The 16,462-nt window shown below is 37.6% G+C and overlaps 1 protein-coding gene across 5 annotated transcripts in view; it reads right to left on the reverse strand.

Annotated features, from left to right (window-relative positions):
• Positions 1–15,948, reverse strand: part of CTTNBP2NL (CTTNBP2 N-terminal like) — a 52,752-nt gene extending 36,804 nt beyond the window's left edge. Inside the window, exons 1-3 of one of the 5 annotated variants that reach the window (XM_078393373.1) lie at positions 15,790–15,867; positions 15,093–15,173; positions 967–1,074 (exon numbers count right to left, since the gene is read on the reverse strand). In XM_078393373.1, coding sequence (XP_078249499.1) covers positions 967–1,065 — 99 coding nt within the window. In that variant the 5' untranslated portion in view covers positions 1,066–1,074; positions 15,093–15,173; positions 15,790–15,867. Of the gene's footprint in view, positions 1–966; positions 1,075–14,974; positions 15,174–15,233; positions 15,420–15,679 lie in introns of those variants that run through there. The other 4 variants (XM_072997193.2, XM_020780615.3, XM_078393372.1 and 1 more) reach the window with 4 other exon arrangements.
• Between the last annotated feature and the right edge of the window lie 514 nt (positions 15,949–16,462).

Genomic DNA, 16,462 nt, shown 5'->3' on the forward strand with positions numbered 1-16,462 from the left:
AACCTTATGTAGAGAACTATCAGAAAATTATTAGGAAAGGAATGAAGGATAAAATTGCCAATGCTGTAATACCTCCACATAAATCTATGGTGGAAGCCTGCTTTGAATACTCTTCCAGTCATTAAATCATATGTGAAGTTTTTTAGCTTAGGAAAAAATAAATAAGGTGAGAATGTGCAGGAATGCACCCACCTGCTCTGTACTCAAATAAAGGGCCTATAAATCAGATCAGACCTATCCTGTTCAGCTTAGAAACATTCTGATCTCATCTGTCCCCAGACCTGTGCATTTCCAAATGTTTCTTTTAAAAAATTACAACGAATGGGAGGGAACACAAACATTTATCACCTGAGGAGAGGCCATGCAGCAACTTGTGTACCTAACCACTCAGAACCCATACAACAGTGTTCCATGTTACAATGTTTACCTTTCTCCTGCATAACAAAGCAACAGGATTTCAGCCAAGATTTAGAGCTTAGGATCAAGTGAAAATGTGTGCCATAGCAACAAATTTCCACACTGCATATGTTATATACAATAATCATCTAAGGTCTAGAATAAGACTGACATGAGCTAATGAGGCTACTTATGAATGCAGAAGAAAATGTTATAGTATGTTGCTATTCCTGCTTGCCGAGATTATTATGGCTGATGTTCACCAGATCATCTCTTGCAGAAACATGCTGATACAAGCCAGCGAGACAAGAAGTTCAAGTTTCAATATTATGCTATGGTGAAGGCAGAGCACTTCCGATATCAAGGTATTCAAACACAGAAGTTTGTTGCCATTAACTCTGACATCAAATGGCAAGGTACAGATGACTATACAGCAAACCTGTGTGTAATGTTGCTAAAAAAAAACCTAAACTGTTTAACAGCCATTCACTGTCATGTTAACTATGCATCTTTGAGCAGCAGCAACAGCAGCACTGTGGCTCTTCAGTTTGACCATTATTTGCAGCTTACCTTTAGGGCTTCTATGACAAGATCCCTGGCTTCTAATTCACCTTCAAGAATGCTAAAGAGTGTCAATAGTTCAGGTTTGCTGAGTTTTTCAAGATTCATCTTGAACACCTAGAAAAAGAAACAGGAAGTTTAACTAGATATTGTTTCCAAACAGACATTGAACCTTCTTTTACAATGCAATAAAATACATATACACAGCAAATGTAAAGTTTCCATGCTTTGAGATGAAATGCCTAACCACCAAAGCCACACAGAGGTACTGCTATTTTACTATATAATTGTAACTATTTTCAAACAACTGTACACCTTTCCATATAGGTTCACAAACATACACATAGCCATAAAGGATGAGTAAAATAGTGTGGGGAAAATTCAGAAGGTGATGCTGGGGGACTAGCCTGTGGGATTCCTCAAGATCCTGTTTTTTCCTCTATGCTATTTAATATCTACATGAAACTTCTGGGAGAGCTTGTCCAGAGTTTTGAGGTTCAGTGTCATCAATATGCAGATGACACCAAACTCTATCTCTCCTTTCCATCTAAATCCAAGGAAGCTGTTTCAATTCTAGATGACTATCTGGTATCAGTAATGGATTGGATTAGGGTGAATAAACTAAAACTTAATTTAGACAAGACAGACAGTATGTTCCTAGTCAGCTGAAAGGTAGATCAAGGAATAGGGATCCAGCCTGTGCCAAATGGAATTATACTCCCTCCCTCCCTCTCTCCTTTTTTAAGAGAAAGGTGAGGTAGAAATATTTTAAACAAATAAATATACAGCCGTTTAACAGTAAGTGTTAATTAGTTCACCTGATCTAAGTATGGAAAAATGTCTCTGTCGAATTCTTTGAAGTAAACAATTTATCAGCCTTTCAAGACACTGATTTAAGTTACAGTATCTAGAGGTCATTCTACACAATGGCTGAAATCCTGTTGTGCAGCTTTGCATGAACAATGGGGATGACATCATCAGTGGCAAATTGCCACTGACTATGCATGATTTGCAGGAGCACACAACTCCTATACATTCCGACAAAGCAGTGTGCACCCTGAAACTGCCGAAGCCTTTAATCAGCAATTTGCTCTTAATGATGTCACAGAGTTGTGCAACAGGACTTCAGCCAATGAGTTTGAAATCTCAGATATATGGTCATTAAACCTGGAGTCAACTTTCTTTACATATACTGTACAGTATTTAGCTTAATTCTGTGAACTGATCAATATTTAAAAATAAAAAAGACTGTAGTAGGCATGGATCTTGAATCTGAGGTTACCATTTCAATGATTACTTGGATTACTAAGGAATTTTAGCTGTAGTAATCCAGAAAACATGTCTTATGTTCTAAATGCATGAGTTTATAAATTATTTGCATAATCTGAAATACACTGAAACAACAACACATTCAGGTTTGTTTAAATCATAATGGTTTCTAGTTACCAGTCTACCTGTAAAAGACATCTGATAATATCAAATATATCATGTAAAATTTTGTGTGATGTTCTAGTGATTTCTACTACACTAACTGGATTATTCCTATGCTGGAGATTAAGAAAAATGTCAAGTTATTTCAAAATTTGAAAGGCATGGATAGCAAAGAAGAAACATCTCTGTTCTCATTAAATTTTTCCTGAATTAACAGCACAAATATGAGTCTTTAAAGTACTGTGACTGTTAGAAATCCAGTGTAACGGCTCATTATAACTGTCATCCTAGGAAGTATGTTTGGTGCTTCAGATAAATTCTTTGTCTAGGAAGGTTTAAATAGTTTTGAAAAACTCATGTCTGCTTTCATAATCTGGAAGAATAGACAGAACTAAATTGGTGGTGCCCTAACACCAGGATGTACAGTAAGTTCCTACTGAATTAACAGTCATACAGAATATATCCCACTACCATCACTACCTGATGCACATTCTGTTACTATAATCTCCTGGACACTCTGGGTTGGCTCACCAACAAACAATGATGAAGTCAGACATTAGAAAGATCATAATTTTGCTTTTAAAATCATACCTTCTTTACCATCATCATCTAAAAATATACTTCTGTCTGAGCTTTTATTATGGGTTTGATGACTTCTAAGTTTCTCAAAAAGACTATTGGTTTTTAAACTAGTATATTTACAGAAAAAAAGAGATTATTAGAAAATAGTTAGCAACATAGGTCTACCCTGCCTCGCTCATAGTTCACTAACTGAAAAACACAAATATAAAATTTGTGAGATGTTTCAATCTAGAAACAATTGACAGTGAAACCTATACTGTAAATTATGGATGATCTTTGAATTTACGGGTGTTTTGTAAACTATAATTTGTACATTTGTGGTTTTGGTTCAGAGACCTAATACTCTTGCTTTATCCATGTATTCTTCTCACTCTTATTGAACAAGGCCAGTGGAACAACATTTACAAAGCACTGTGCCATTTCTTGCTGAAAGACAGCCCATAGGGTTTCTGTATACACTCTGTTCAATCATCCCATAACTGGTGGATCAGCAGCATCCTGAATTAATAACTGAATGAATAAAAATGGTGACTAAATGATAGAGAAAAATATACACAAACTAATCAGATCAAAACAGTACAATTCTGCAATTCTAGACTTTATGAATGGCAAAAGAAACAAAAGTTCACCACGTAATCAAAATAAAAAACAGGATCATCAGCATATGCTAGGCTGGGTAGAGGAGACTACCTGGCACAGCTTTTCTGAGGGAGTTTTTCAAATCTGAAGTGGGTGAGAACATAGCAAAGTCCTCAGTGGCCCACTATGATAAACTTGAAGGCACTTCAGGGATAAAGTCACTAACAGCTGTGAACTCGATACTGTCACTGAAACTGTTGCAGAGGAAATGTCTACACTTCCACCTAGTCTTGTCCTGTGGAATCAATTGCAGTTGGTATGGATGGAAAAAATTGGAAGAATGCTTGAAGTATGTGACCAACCAAATGGATTCCTGATCACTTCCCTATTGTCTAGTAACAACCAGCTGGGAGTGCTGTGTAGATCTCAGAGCGAATTAATGCTTCCTTAAAAGAAGCAGCCATGCAGCCTTGGAAAAGGTTATCAGTGAGCAATCTCAGTAGGGAAAAGGGCCATTTTATAGGGACTCTTCCAGCTCTGCAGTTCAAATAATTTATTTGTTTTAACTAATGAAGTAGTTATACTGTATACTGTATGGGGTACCCAGTGTGGTGTAATTGATAAGAGTGATGGACAACAACTCAGGAGACATGGTTTTGAATCCCAGCTATGCCACAGAAACTTAATGAGGAAGTGGAACTGGTAAATAATAATTGTGTACCATCCAGTCAATTTTGACTTACGGTGATCCTTTCTAGATGGAGAGTACTCAGAAACGGTTTGTGATTCTCTTCTTCTGGGAATGCCCTGGGACTGTGGAGCTTGCCCAAGGCCACATAGGCTGGCTCTTCAGAAATGCACAGCAGAGAGCTGAACTCCCAAACTCTGGTTCTACAGTCAGATATCTAACTCATTGAGCTATCTAGTTAAATTCCAATCCAGGGCATGGAAACTCAGTGGAGAGATAGAACTGGTAAACCACTCCTTAAATATCTCACTTATCCTAAAAGCCCTATCAGGATCACTATAAATTGGTTTTGACTTGATTGCATGTAAAAACATATGTACAACATAGGTCATTACTGTGGGTTTTTGTAAAGGCATCAAAGGGGTTTAAATTTTTAAAAATGCCTTTAGCCACTCTAGTGGAAATATATTTCACTAGAAAATATATTTCACTACTTGCACACTCTAGTGAGTGAATGACATCAGCATAAATGCGCTGATGCCATTCAGAGAGGATAAAGGGCCTTTCCTAGGCAAATGTACATTTCAATCTGGCTTCATGCCTTTGTTTGGAACAGAAAAAAACACCCTGGAAATTCTGACAGATTGGCTTTGTTAGGAATGAAGTGGGGGATTGGAATCCTACTGGCACTCCTTAATCTCTCAGCAACATTTAGTACCATCAACCATGGTATCTAAACGGACTGACTTTGAATTGTATGTCAGAAGCATAGTGACAAAATGGCACTACACTTCAAAATCAGATGCTAAAATGAGTACTGGGGGATTTTTGCTCAGTTCAATTGCATCTTGAATTCTGAGGCCACACAAACATTCCACTGTTTTTTAGCATCTGCATGAAACTATTGGGTGACACAAGTGGAAAATATGGAATGAGGTGGCATCAATATATGTTAACATATTGGGCTGGATCCCGATTTCTGCTTAACAGTTTCTTGCCACTGAAAGATACTGTGAAACAGTTACTCTTGCTAATTCCTTCTTCCCACTACAAGTCCTGTGCCTCCTAAAAGTTGCTTGAGGAGGTTAAAGAGACATTCTGAAACAGCATGAGGAGAGATGGAAAACAACAAACAGGCCCTATCTCTTAACCTGCTTGGTGGCACATGTTGAACCTAGGACAAAACTAGAGTAATTACAGTTGAGACAGGTTTTATGTTTATTTGATTCTGCATTTGCCTAGCAAACTATGCCAAAATACTTTTTAAAACTTTTAAATGCCTTTTTCAACTCCCTGAAGGAACTTTGCATTTCAAAGCAGAAATTATGTTAGTATATTTTATTGGTTTTTCAGACACCACAAACTATGGTGCTGTTTTACAACTTATCTTAAACACTACTGTCCAGGTAACACTAACAGTGCAATTGTACTCATAGCTACTTGGAATTAAGTGCTTTGATTGAATTGTGTTGTTTCCAGAATAATTACAGGATTGCAGCCTGTAGGCAGAAACCCTCTGTTTACTCTATAATAAACATCTGAAGTTAATTTAAATTTATCTGATAAACCCATACAGCCATTTTGCAGCTCATACTCACCTAATATGCATTCATTATAGTTATTCCCATTCTACAAGCATTTAGAGAAAATCCATTACCCATTGGGGGATTTGTCCAGATACCTGATCAGCAGTTTCAACTGCATTAATGCTGTGGAAAAAGGAAAGGCTTCTGGTATATGCTAATTTAGAATACTGATTTGTCAAGAAGTAAGAGATAATGGATGTCTTCTTTAGAATAACACCAAGCTGCGTCCTGTGCTGAGCACAGCATCAATGCTGTGACATGTGGGTGACGAACTGCACAGCAAGAGTGCATTGGCAGGGGTGGGTGGGTGAGGAAAGAGGCAATGAATACAATAGCGACATTCATACTATATTTGTGAAGCAGCAAGCGAGGAAACCAATTCTCATTTGTCACTCGATACACTGCACAATAAATTCCAAGCTCAGACAAAATCTGAATACTAATTAAAACTTTCTGAAAATACATTTTCCGATATATAAGCATATAATTGTGTTTTAGTAAAAAATACTGTAATAGTTACAAATTGGAAAATGTATATAAGCAGCAGAAGCAAGAAGCAATTAGGATGAACTTGCAACACTCATAATCTTGATGAACTGAATAGATACTAGACTGATCTGGCGATTTCAGCACACAATGAAAACCATACATACTACATAGAAGCAATATTTTCCTAAGTGTAGAGCAACTGCAAGGTCACCTTCCATTAAAAAGACTTAGTAATATGAAGGTAGTTGTCAATCAAACTATTCTAAAAGACTTTCAGTGGAATTCCTCTTCAGAATCTCTTATCTGAGGAATGCTTGAGATAATGTTCATAACTCCTCAAAACTTTAGTGAAATAAACATGTTTGCACAACATTGGTTGTAGTTACTAGGCAAAGGATTCCCCCCCCATGAGATATAAAATGAACTTTTTTTTTACTGTGAGAACAAGCATATACATTCATATAATTGGAAATAAGGCCATAAACTAAAAGCAAAAATCAAGTCAGTTATTAATTTATGTGAGTTTATCTATAGCAATCTACTATATTTAATCTAGACATCCATCAAGGAAATAAGTATACTTTATATCTAGAATCTCAAATTACTTCACACTGACTGTATCTGCCGACATAAATTTCTTGTCTTAAAAGCCAAGAGAGACCTCTGTTTTCTTCCCTCCATGGCTAAAAGGAACTTTGAGGACAGACCATTTGATCAGAGTTGCAGTGTGGGTAAAGAATTAGAATGCCCTGGAACAGAGACTGCTTACTGCAGTCCCTGCTCCACTTATAGTTGCTTGTTCCATCGCCAGAAGTTTTTGAAAGAAGAAAATATGATCAAAAGAATTTCCCATCATGTAGTATTATGAAACTTAAAGAAACAATCAGTGGCTTTGGAGAACAAGCAGGTTTAATTATAAATGAAGGAAAAACTAATATACTGATAAAAATATGACAGGAAAAGAAGAGAAACAATTAGAAATTAAGACAGGTTATAGAGTAGCGAATAAAGTAAGATACCTGGGTGTAACAATAACTAAAAAGACAAAGGACTTATTTGAACAAAATTATGAGAAGGGAAAGAAATTAAGAAAAACTTAGAGAGATGGAAACACATTTCTCATTGATGGGCAGAATAGCAATTATCAAAATGATGGTATTACCTATATTTGTATACCTATTTCAGAATATCCCGATAAGAATAAATAACAAACCATTTAATTTCTGGAGAAAACAACTCTCAAATTTTATTTGGCAGGGAAGAAAACCAAGAATAAAATTTAAATACTTGCAAGATGACAAGAAGGAGGATAGGGTCTCCCAAACCTCAAATTATATTATGAGGTGGCAGCACTACAATGGTTAAGAGAGTGGATAAGATTAGAGGATGAAAAAATATTAATACTAGAAAGCAAAGATTTAAAATATGGACTTCACCCATACTTCTGGCATGGAAAAAACAAAGTGAACTAAGCTTTTGATAATAATATGATAAGAAAAGCATTAATAAGAGTATGGGAAAAATATAAAGGGAAATTTTATCGTGGGGTTCCAGTGTGGATTTTCCCCATGAAGCTCTCTCAGAGAAAAGTGACATAAAGAATGATACATTGTTAATATATAAAGATCTACTCACAGGAAGATGATGAACAACTAAAATTAAGAAGAGGACAAGAAATGAATCAAGTAGGAATAATATGCAGTGGTTTCCAACAAACAACTGTAAGAAAGAATGAAAATGGATAACAAATTAATAAGTTTGGCTAAAGAACCTACAGAACTAGACAAGATAATATGGGGAAAAGAAAATCACCAGATTGCAAAGTTGTATAAACTAATATTGGAAAGAAATATGGAACAGGAAGTAATTAAAGAAAATATGGATACAAGAATTAGGTAGAACAATTTAAACAGAGGACTGGTATAGAGCATGAAATGACGAACAAAAACTATTAATAAGTACAGATTTGAAAGAAAATTATATGAAAATATAATAGATGGTATATGACACCAGAGAAATTGGCAAAGGTGAAGAAAAAGGAGAAAGATAAATGCTGGAGATGTAAGACAGCAAAAGGAACACTATATCATATGTGGTGGGGTTGCAAATTTATTAGGAAATTTTGGAAAGAAATAGAAAAAATAATCACCATAGATTTAAAAATAAAAATGGAGATGAAACCTGAAACTTCTTTGTTCAATATGGTAAAGCTAAACTCAAAACAAGAGACAAAAATTTGTTTATACATATTAGGTGCGGCCAGAATTCAAGTGGCAAAACAATGGAAAGACAACGAGGAACCTTCAGTGGAGGATTGTTTAATAAAATTACAGGAACTAATATTAATGGACAAACTAACAGACTCATTGAAAGGAAAGAGTAGAACAGAGCACAAATCCCAATGGGGGAAAGTAAAGAATTATCTTAAAGAGAAATGGAAGAAAGATTTTAAACCTGTACCAAGTGACTTAGGCTTAAATTAGAAGCAGAGCTGCTCTCAACAGAAGTAAACACAAAGTAAAGCAGATTGTTAATATGAATATAAAATAAGAATTAAGAAAGGTAATATTAAGATTGTGAAGAAAATAAATGTTTGGTGGAAAATAAAGAAGTAAAAATGTTAAAGATGTACTGTTTTGTGAAAGAGATAAGAGAAAGTTATTTTGGTTATGTGCTAATATTGTGATAATGATTAACTTATTTTTATAATTTCTTTTTAAAATGCAATAAAGATTAAAAGTTTTTTTTTAAAAAAGAATTTCCCATAATGTATGTAGATTATTCGTTGAGTTAGGATTTTCCTTATTGCTATAAGTACAAAATGTATATCAAAATTAGTATTTCACAACACTCAGTGTGAAAATTACATTTAACAAATATCAGTATCACATTTTGTAAAACCAAAAAGATCAGCAGAAACCTACTGGCTGAAATCCTGATGCTGAAAGTACTCAGTTGAAACTAGAATGGAACTGGTGGAAGAGATAATTTATCAAATTCCCACTGATTCCATGTGCCTACTCTAGCTAAGAATTACCATACTAAGCAACAGGATTTTATCTAATACTGTATATTAAAACTAGTTCTGAGATTTTGTAAACTGTGATTACTAAGACTTTTCACTACTAGTACAATTCCAAATCATGAGGACTGCAGCTTGCCTTTCATTTGCATGGAAAATATGAGGTACTATCAATAGCCTGCTCCCTTCTTTATTCTCTGGTACTTCATCTCTTTATTCTACTGTGAATTTCCTGTACTGTTTCTGAGAATAAGCTTGTAGTGATGCCAAATGGTGAATCTAGCCAGCATTCTATACATTACAGCCAAAAGTTACAAGGTTAGCAACTATTGCCTTCTGAACTAGAAGAATTTTCAAAGAAATCAAATAGTGGTTCATGAACATCATGCACAGAAGGAAGACTATGCAACTTTAAAACAACTAAGAACAAACCAGAAACAACTGTCTGATGCTGTGACAAAGAATTCCTTGGATTATTTATCACACTAATGCCAAGAAGGTTTAAATTTAGCAATGGAAGCAGAGTTCAGGAACCACTTAAGAATTCTGGAATTCTTGCATACCTTTCACAAACCTCTCCAAAGAATTATGACTAAAACAGGAACTATAATTGGTATGGATAGCAGCTTTTAGGAACTAATAAGATCAGAAGACATGTTTAAAACCAGTATTTCTAAGTAACATTCATTACTGAGAAGAGGATTGGACTCAATGGCCTTATAGGCCCCTTCCAATTCAATTATTCTATTATAATAAATGAGATACTAAGGCTATATCAGGTTTTACTGATAAAGAAATGGCTACACTTTCATTTGTCTTATTTCTCTAAATCAAACCTATTATACACCAGCCTCAAAATTGTTCATCATTGCCACTTCTTGTTGAGTTGCCACCTTTCTTCTCAACAACAGCTCTGTTTTTACAGGTGCCAAGCAAATGAAAAATAACGGCTGCCCCCTCACAACTAAATGGCAAATAGAAGCAAACTCTGCTACATTTCTGCCTTTCTTGCTACTATTTAAGAAAACAGTAGCCCTCTAGCATATTAGACCATATGATTGGATGCTTATTTTTATACAAAAGCTGAACATTGCTTACGTCAACACACACATACACCAAATGACTGTGAGTTTAGATTCTGCAGATCTCAACTTTGAAAATGCTATGTCCTTTCAACTGACTAAAAGCTTTTGATAACTTTTTTTTAAAGTCATGTAACATTATGTTCTCAGGATTCTAACTGGTTATCACTCTCTGACCTAGGTGTCAGAAACATTTGTTCTGAAATGCATGGAGCCTTTGAATACACAGCATTGAACACATTTCACATTGGACCTGCAAGTGGGTAACATAGAGCACAGATTCTGTACTCTTCCCTATGTGTCTTCTCTAGCTAATAAAAGATACAGGAAAGCTATCTTTATGTGCCATGAAATCAAAGCCATAACTGAACCAGGGGAAGACAACATGCACTCCAGGAAAAAAGTTTTATCATTTTTTCCTATAATTGAGAAAGTAGTCATGATCTCTAGAATTGCCTCTAACCAAAAATGGCTCTCTTTGGAACTGAATGGGAACCTGTACGCAAAGTAGAACAGCCTCAGATTTGCAATTTTTGCTTCTAGAATTCAGGCCTAATTTGAATCATCCAATTGAGTCTCAGCTCTCTCTAGATGCAAAAATTATGAAACTAAGGCTTTTGTGCTTTGGGCACATCATGAGAAGACTCACTGGAAAAAGCATTAATGCTACGAAAACTTGAAGGCAGCAAGAAAAAAGAAGAACAAATATGAGACGAACTGATTTAATAAGTCAAAGATGACTTAATGGCACATAACATCATGCTGTCTCAGTCTATTTCTGTTATAGTGTTGATCTCAAAATGAACTGGGTTAGGCAAGATCCATATATACTGCTTCAAATTCATTGGAATAAAGTATTCATATGTAACTAAGAAACAAAAAACTTATTCAGCAGCTTCCATTTACCATAGAGTATGAACCCACATCTTCCATTCAACACTTTGAATTTCTCAGTAAGAAGGCAAATGCAAGAATAGGTGATACTTTTATAGGCCACTAATAAAATATTAAGAAATCACACAATATGCACTTTCATAGGTAAATCCCACTTCTTTAAAGCAAGTACCCAAAGTCCAAACTTTTGGGTTTGTCCCAAATGTTTGGACTTCGGGTACTTGTTTTGAAGAAGTGGGATTTACCCACAAAAGCCTGCATATTGTATGATTTCTTTTTTTTTATTAGTGGCCTATAAAGGTATCACCTTTTCTTGCATTTGTATTTTGTAATGACCACATGACTCCCCCCACTTTTATTTCAGTAAGAAGGATTATTTAAAAAAAAAGTCTGACACAATCATGTTTCCAGAAGAGGCAGACACATTTCGTTTTGGAAATCCCCATCCCAGCCAGTCTGAGGTAAGCTAACTGGAGACAGGGACAGCAATGAAAGCAGGAGCGAGCATACAGAAATGAAATATTTTATCAGTGTTCTAAAGTAACACTAAAGACATGGCTAAGACACTAGTGGACACTGGGATACTTTCTTGTATTATGAGATACCGTAGTTACTTATATAAGTTAGCTCACTGGCCATCCCCATCAAACAATCTATTTTCTTCCCTGTAGTCACTTTCAGTTCAATAGTGAAGCATGTGTGTATCTTTGTTGTTGATTTAACTCCTTACGTCATTCAATCATAACTAGCAATACAATTAAAACATACATAAACATCCTCTACTACTTTTGGGATCCACATATACAAAACTATTGTGATATCGGTGTCTGAATATAGAGCCCTATTATATATTGCGACAACATAGTTTGAAAACTTACTGCCAAAATTACTTTTCTAAGGAGAGGGGCTGATAGTTTATGTAAATAATTAATTTATCTACGATATAATTTTAAAAAATGTAAATGAGGGGGGAAAGATGAAATTTTAATTGCATTCAAATCTTTGCTGCACATAAAAAATTCCTCAGCTCTTCCTTTATAGATTTATGAGACTGTTGCAAAGTTCTTATTTGGAGGACTTATAGAACCCATAATGAGGCATGACACTAAGTAACAGTTAAAGCAGCATTTTTGGAACTACTTGTTTTTTGCTAAAGATTAGAATCAGAATAGTTAAGGAAACAAAAAACCCACAAAAACTCATATTTACAAAATACCTGGCAGCAATAGTATGGAGGTGGTGGCAGTGGTTTTGAGAAAGTGACATGGAATTGTATCCTGACAAAATGGAGGGCTACGGTCAGTAGAAACAGAGGCTCAGTTACTCACTTTACAAGGGGGGCATTCCCCTTGTTTGTTGTGATTGGGGGATACTCCTTCATTCTGCCAGCATATGCCTGGATTCTCAGGTGGCACTAGTAACAAAAGTGTTTTTGCACAACTCAGTTTAAGTATGCCAGTTATGATCTTTCCTGAGTTGAACTGACTTGGCAGTAATCACCCATGCCTTAGTTACATCCGTATTAACTGTATCAATGTGCTCTATATGGCTCTGCCTTTCAAGGGCATTCAGGATCTTTAGTGGGGGCAATACAGTATGTGGAAGCTAGTCTGCTATAGTGCACATGATACTGAGATGATTCAAATGTCCCCAGTTCTGAAAGACTTGCACAGATTGCCATCTGTTTACCTGGCCCAATTCAGGGTGTTTTAACTTTCAAGCCCTGGCCAACTCTGCCTCAGTTGTTTAAGGGACTGCGTATTTTGTCATGAATTTGACTAGATTCTTCAGGACTGGTCGTTTTGAGAATACCAGCAGCTGTAAAGATCAGCCTGACAGGCACATAGAAGGTGGTTTTTCCTGAGTGGTCTCCAGATTGTAGGGACGTGGTGGCGCTGCGGGCTAAACCGCAGAAGCCTGTGCTGCAGGGTCAGAAGACCAAGCAGTCGTAAGATCGAATCCACGCAACGGAGTGAGCGCCCGTTGCTTTGTCCCAGCTCCCGCCAACCAAGCGGTTCGAAAGCATGCAAATGCAAGTAGATAAATAGGGACCACCTCGGTGGGAAGGTAACAGCGTTCCGTGTCTAAGTCGCACTGGCCATGTGACCACGGAAGATTGTCTTCGGACAAAACGCTGGCTCTATGGCTTGGAAACGGGGATGAGCACCTCCCCCTAGAGTCGAACATGACTGGACAAAAATTGTCAAGGGGAACCTTTACCTTTACTTACTCCAGATTGTGGAATGCATGGCTAGTAGTTTCCATTCCTACGGTTTTTAGGAAGCATGTGATGATTCCTCTTTTTACACTTACAATATTGTGTTATATTGTGGTAACTTTAATGGTTTATAACTTCTTTATAGATTTTGCTGAGTTTCTGCCATATCTTACTTTATACCATTTTATCAATTTTATGGCAGAATTTGTTTTTATTGGTTGCTTTTAGGATGACTCTAATCTTACCTTGTAATGGAAACATAAGGGAAAAATCTAATGTTATAATCCAAGTAGCAGCAGTATATGGATTACAGCTTTTGAGATACATTTTTTCTAAATATCTAAATTTAAACCATATTTTTGATTCTGCATTCATGTAAATCTAATTCAATTATTTCAAGGGAAAAAATCTTACACTATTAGGATAGTACTTACACTAATGTCTTGGTTCACAGAAAATTAGTAGAACATGCAAAATTAATTTCTCTGCATTCATGTATTCACTGTCTGTTTATAAAACTTCCAACACCAGATGCCTCCAATAACCACAAAGTAAACATATAACAACTGCTGACTTATGTTTTCAGTGCTACTACAGCCACTAAGCACGCCTTTGACAAACAGTATTTCTGCAAAGCAGCTATGTGTAAAAGCTCCAACTTACAAAGGCCATATTAGAGGAAGCACTACATGATTACACTGATGACAAACCTTGTAGAAAATTTAACTTATTTATGGCTCCATTACACATATTTAATGTAATGAAATTATAATATAATATAGCTGAGCATCAAAAATCGCTTTTGGTACTTTTCTGTTGCATGTTAATTTTATTTCAAACAAAGACACAACTTACTTCAGCAGAAAAGAGTCTATCACCCCTCTGGTTTACATCAAAACACAGATAGGATCCTTCACTAAATCACAAAGAATCTGCAACTGGCTATATGGATAAAAGACTTAGTAGTCCCAAACAGTACCGTGTTTCCCCAAAAATAAGACAGGGTCTTATATTAATTTTTGCTCCAAAAAACACATTAGGGCTTATTTTCAGGGGATGTTTTATTTTTTCCCACACAACAATCTACATTTATTTAAATACAGTATGTCATCTTCCGGTTGCTGCACAATGCTGCACAGTGGTGGAGGGTGGGGTTTCACTTAAGTGGGGCTTATTTTGGGGTTAGGGCTTATATTACCAGCATCCTGAAAAATCGTACCAGGTCTTATTTTCAGGGAAACAGGGTAGCAAGCAGTCAAGTTCAATAGATTCTGTGCTTCTTCCCACTTGATTTTCCTGTTCCCAGATTTTGTACACAACTGTCCTCTTCTCTGACTGAAAACTTGATCGAAACAACTGTTCCATAGCAAAAATAGAAACATGGGGTCAAGATTAACTCCCAATAATGTGTTTAGGAGACCCTTTGTTTACTGATATTCTACATACCTCTCTGACCATCGCCTGCTAATAGCCAAACCTGCTTGATTCTAAACACGTTCCAAAGAACCGGATCCACTGTAGCTAAAAACGCCCAAATCTCAGCCCTTCCGCACGCATGAAATACCTGCACGGCATCACCGAGTTACCAGAAACATTCCTGCTCCCTCAGGTCAGAACAAGGAAATCTTTATCAGCAGCGCTTCTCCTTTTGGAAATTTAAAAAAAAATGGACTTGAAAGCATCGAAGTCTAACAATCACACATACAGGGCCTCCGAAGTCACCGGCGCCAAGGGCCATCTCACACATTACCCCGCTGAGACTAGACTCCACGGGAACGAGAGAGACGGGTCACCAACAGGCGTGCCCACATCCCTGCTCATCGCGTGTGCGAGTTAGGTTCTAGGTGTCTTCAGGAAGGCGTGATGAGACCCCCAGGTACCAGGCTGAGAAGCCCCCCTTCGGTCTCCTAGCCCGGCTCCGCCTTCTTCCTCCGCACCTGAAGCTCTGCCCAAATACCCCGATTGGCTTCCCCATCAAACCCTTAACGTTCATCCTCCTTTCACACGAAGCTTAAAACCCCACAGCCGTGGCGGCCAGGACAATACCCCACGAAGGGCATCCCGGATTTCCCCTCCCCTCACGCAGGCGACCCCTCCCACTCCACAACCCGGCGGGCCTCCAGGTAGCTCCCACCACTCCCCCCCTCTCACCGGCTCCCGGAGCCACCCGCACGCCTGCGCGCTCCCAAACTCCCCCTCACAGGCGGCAAGGAGAGAGAGAGAAGCCGCCCCCGTCTCGCCAGTTCCCGCCTTCCACCGACCTGCCCGGCGTCCCTCTCTGTCGCGCGCGTCGCCACCGCCTTCGTTGTAGCCGCCGCCGCCAGTGTCCCCGCTCGGCCCCACTCTCCATCCAGCCTCCTCAATCAGCCTGAGATTGACGGCCCGCCACCGCCAACCGCCGTGCCAGCCGCCTGAGACACTTGGCCAATTGGCGCGCGAAGAGGCGGGGCAAGACGGAGAGCCGAGGCCCCTGAGAATCTTCTTAGCCAATCAGGGTCTGAGGCCGGTGGCTGGGGCGGCGGGTGGGCGCGTGTGTCTCGAGCAGGCTTAAAAATCCCTTTTGTTCGCGGTGGTTGAGTTAGACAGAGAGTTGTAGTGATTGAGACGTCATTTCCGGTTTCATAGTCGCGAAAAAGCCAAAGCGAAGATTTGAGAGTTTTTAAGGCTCGTCGGAATATAAACTCGTCGGGTTTTGAATTCTCTGGCGTTAATTTTACATTAAATATATTGGGGTTTTTTTCTCTCGAAAGCCTCGTTCTGCAATAAATATTCTCGTTTGTATTTTCTTTTACCTTTATGTGTTTTGATATATATTGATGTATAACAAGAAGAAAAGTGTTGTAACACACACTTGTTTCAGTGTTACTAATTTTGGACCACAAGCCGCCTAGAGTGGTCTTAAGTGACTAGATAGGCGGGATATAAAATAAATAA

This window comes from Pogona vitticeps, chromosome 4 (genome assembly GCF_051106095.1).
Source record: "Pogona vitticeps strain Pit_001003342236 chromosome 4, PviZW2.1, whole genome shotgun sequence".
In the NCBI taxonomy this organism is placed as follows: Eukaryota; Metazoa; Chordata; class Lepidosauria; order Squamata; family Agamidae; genus Pogona; species Pogona vitticeps.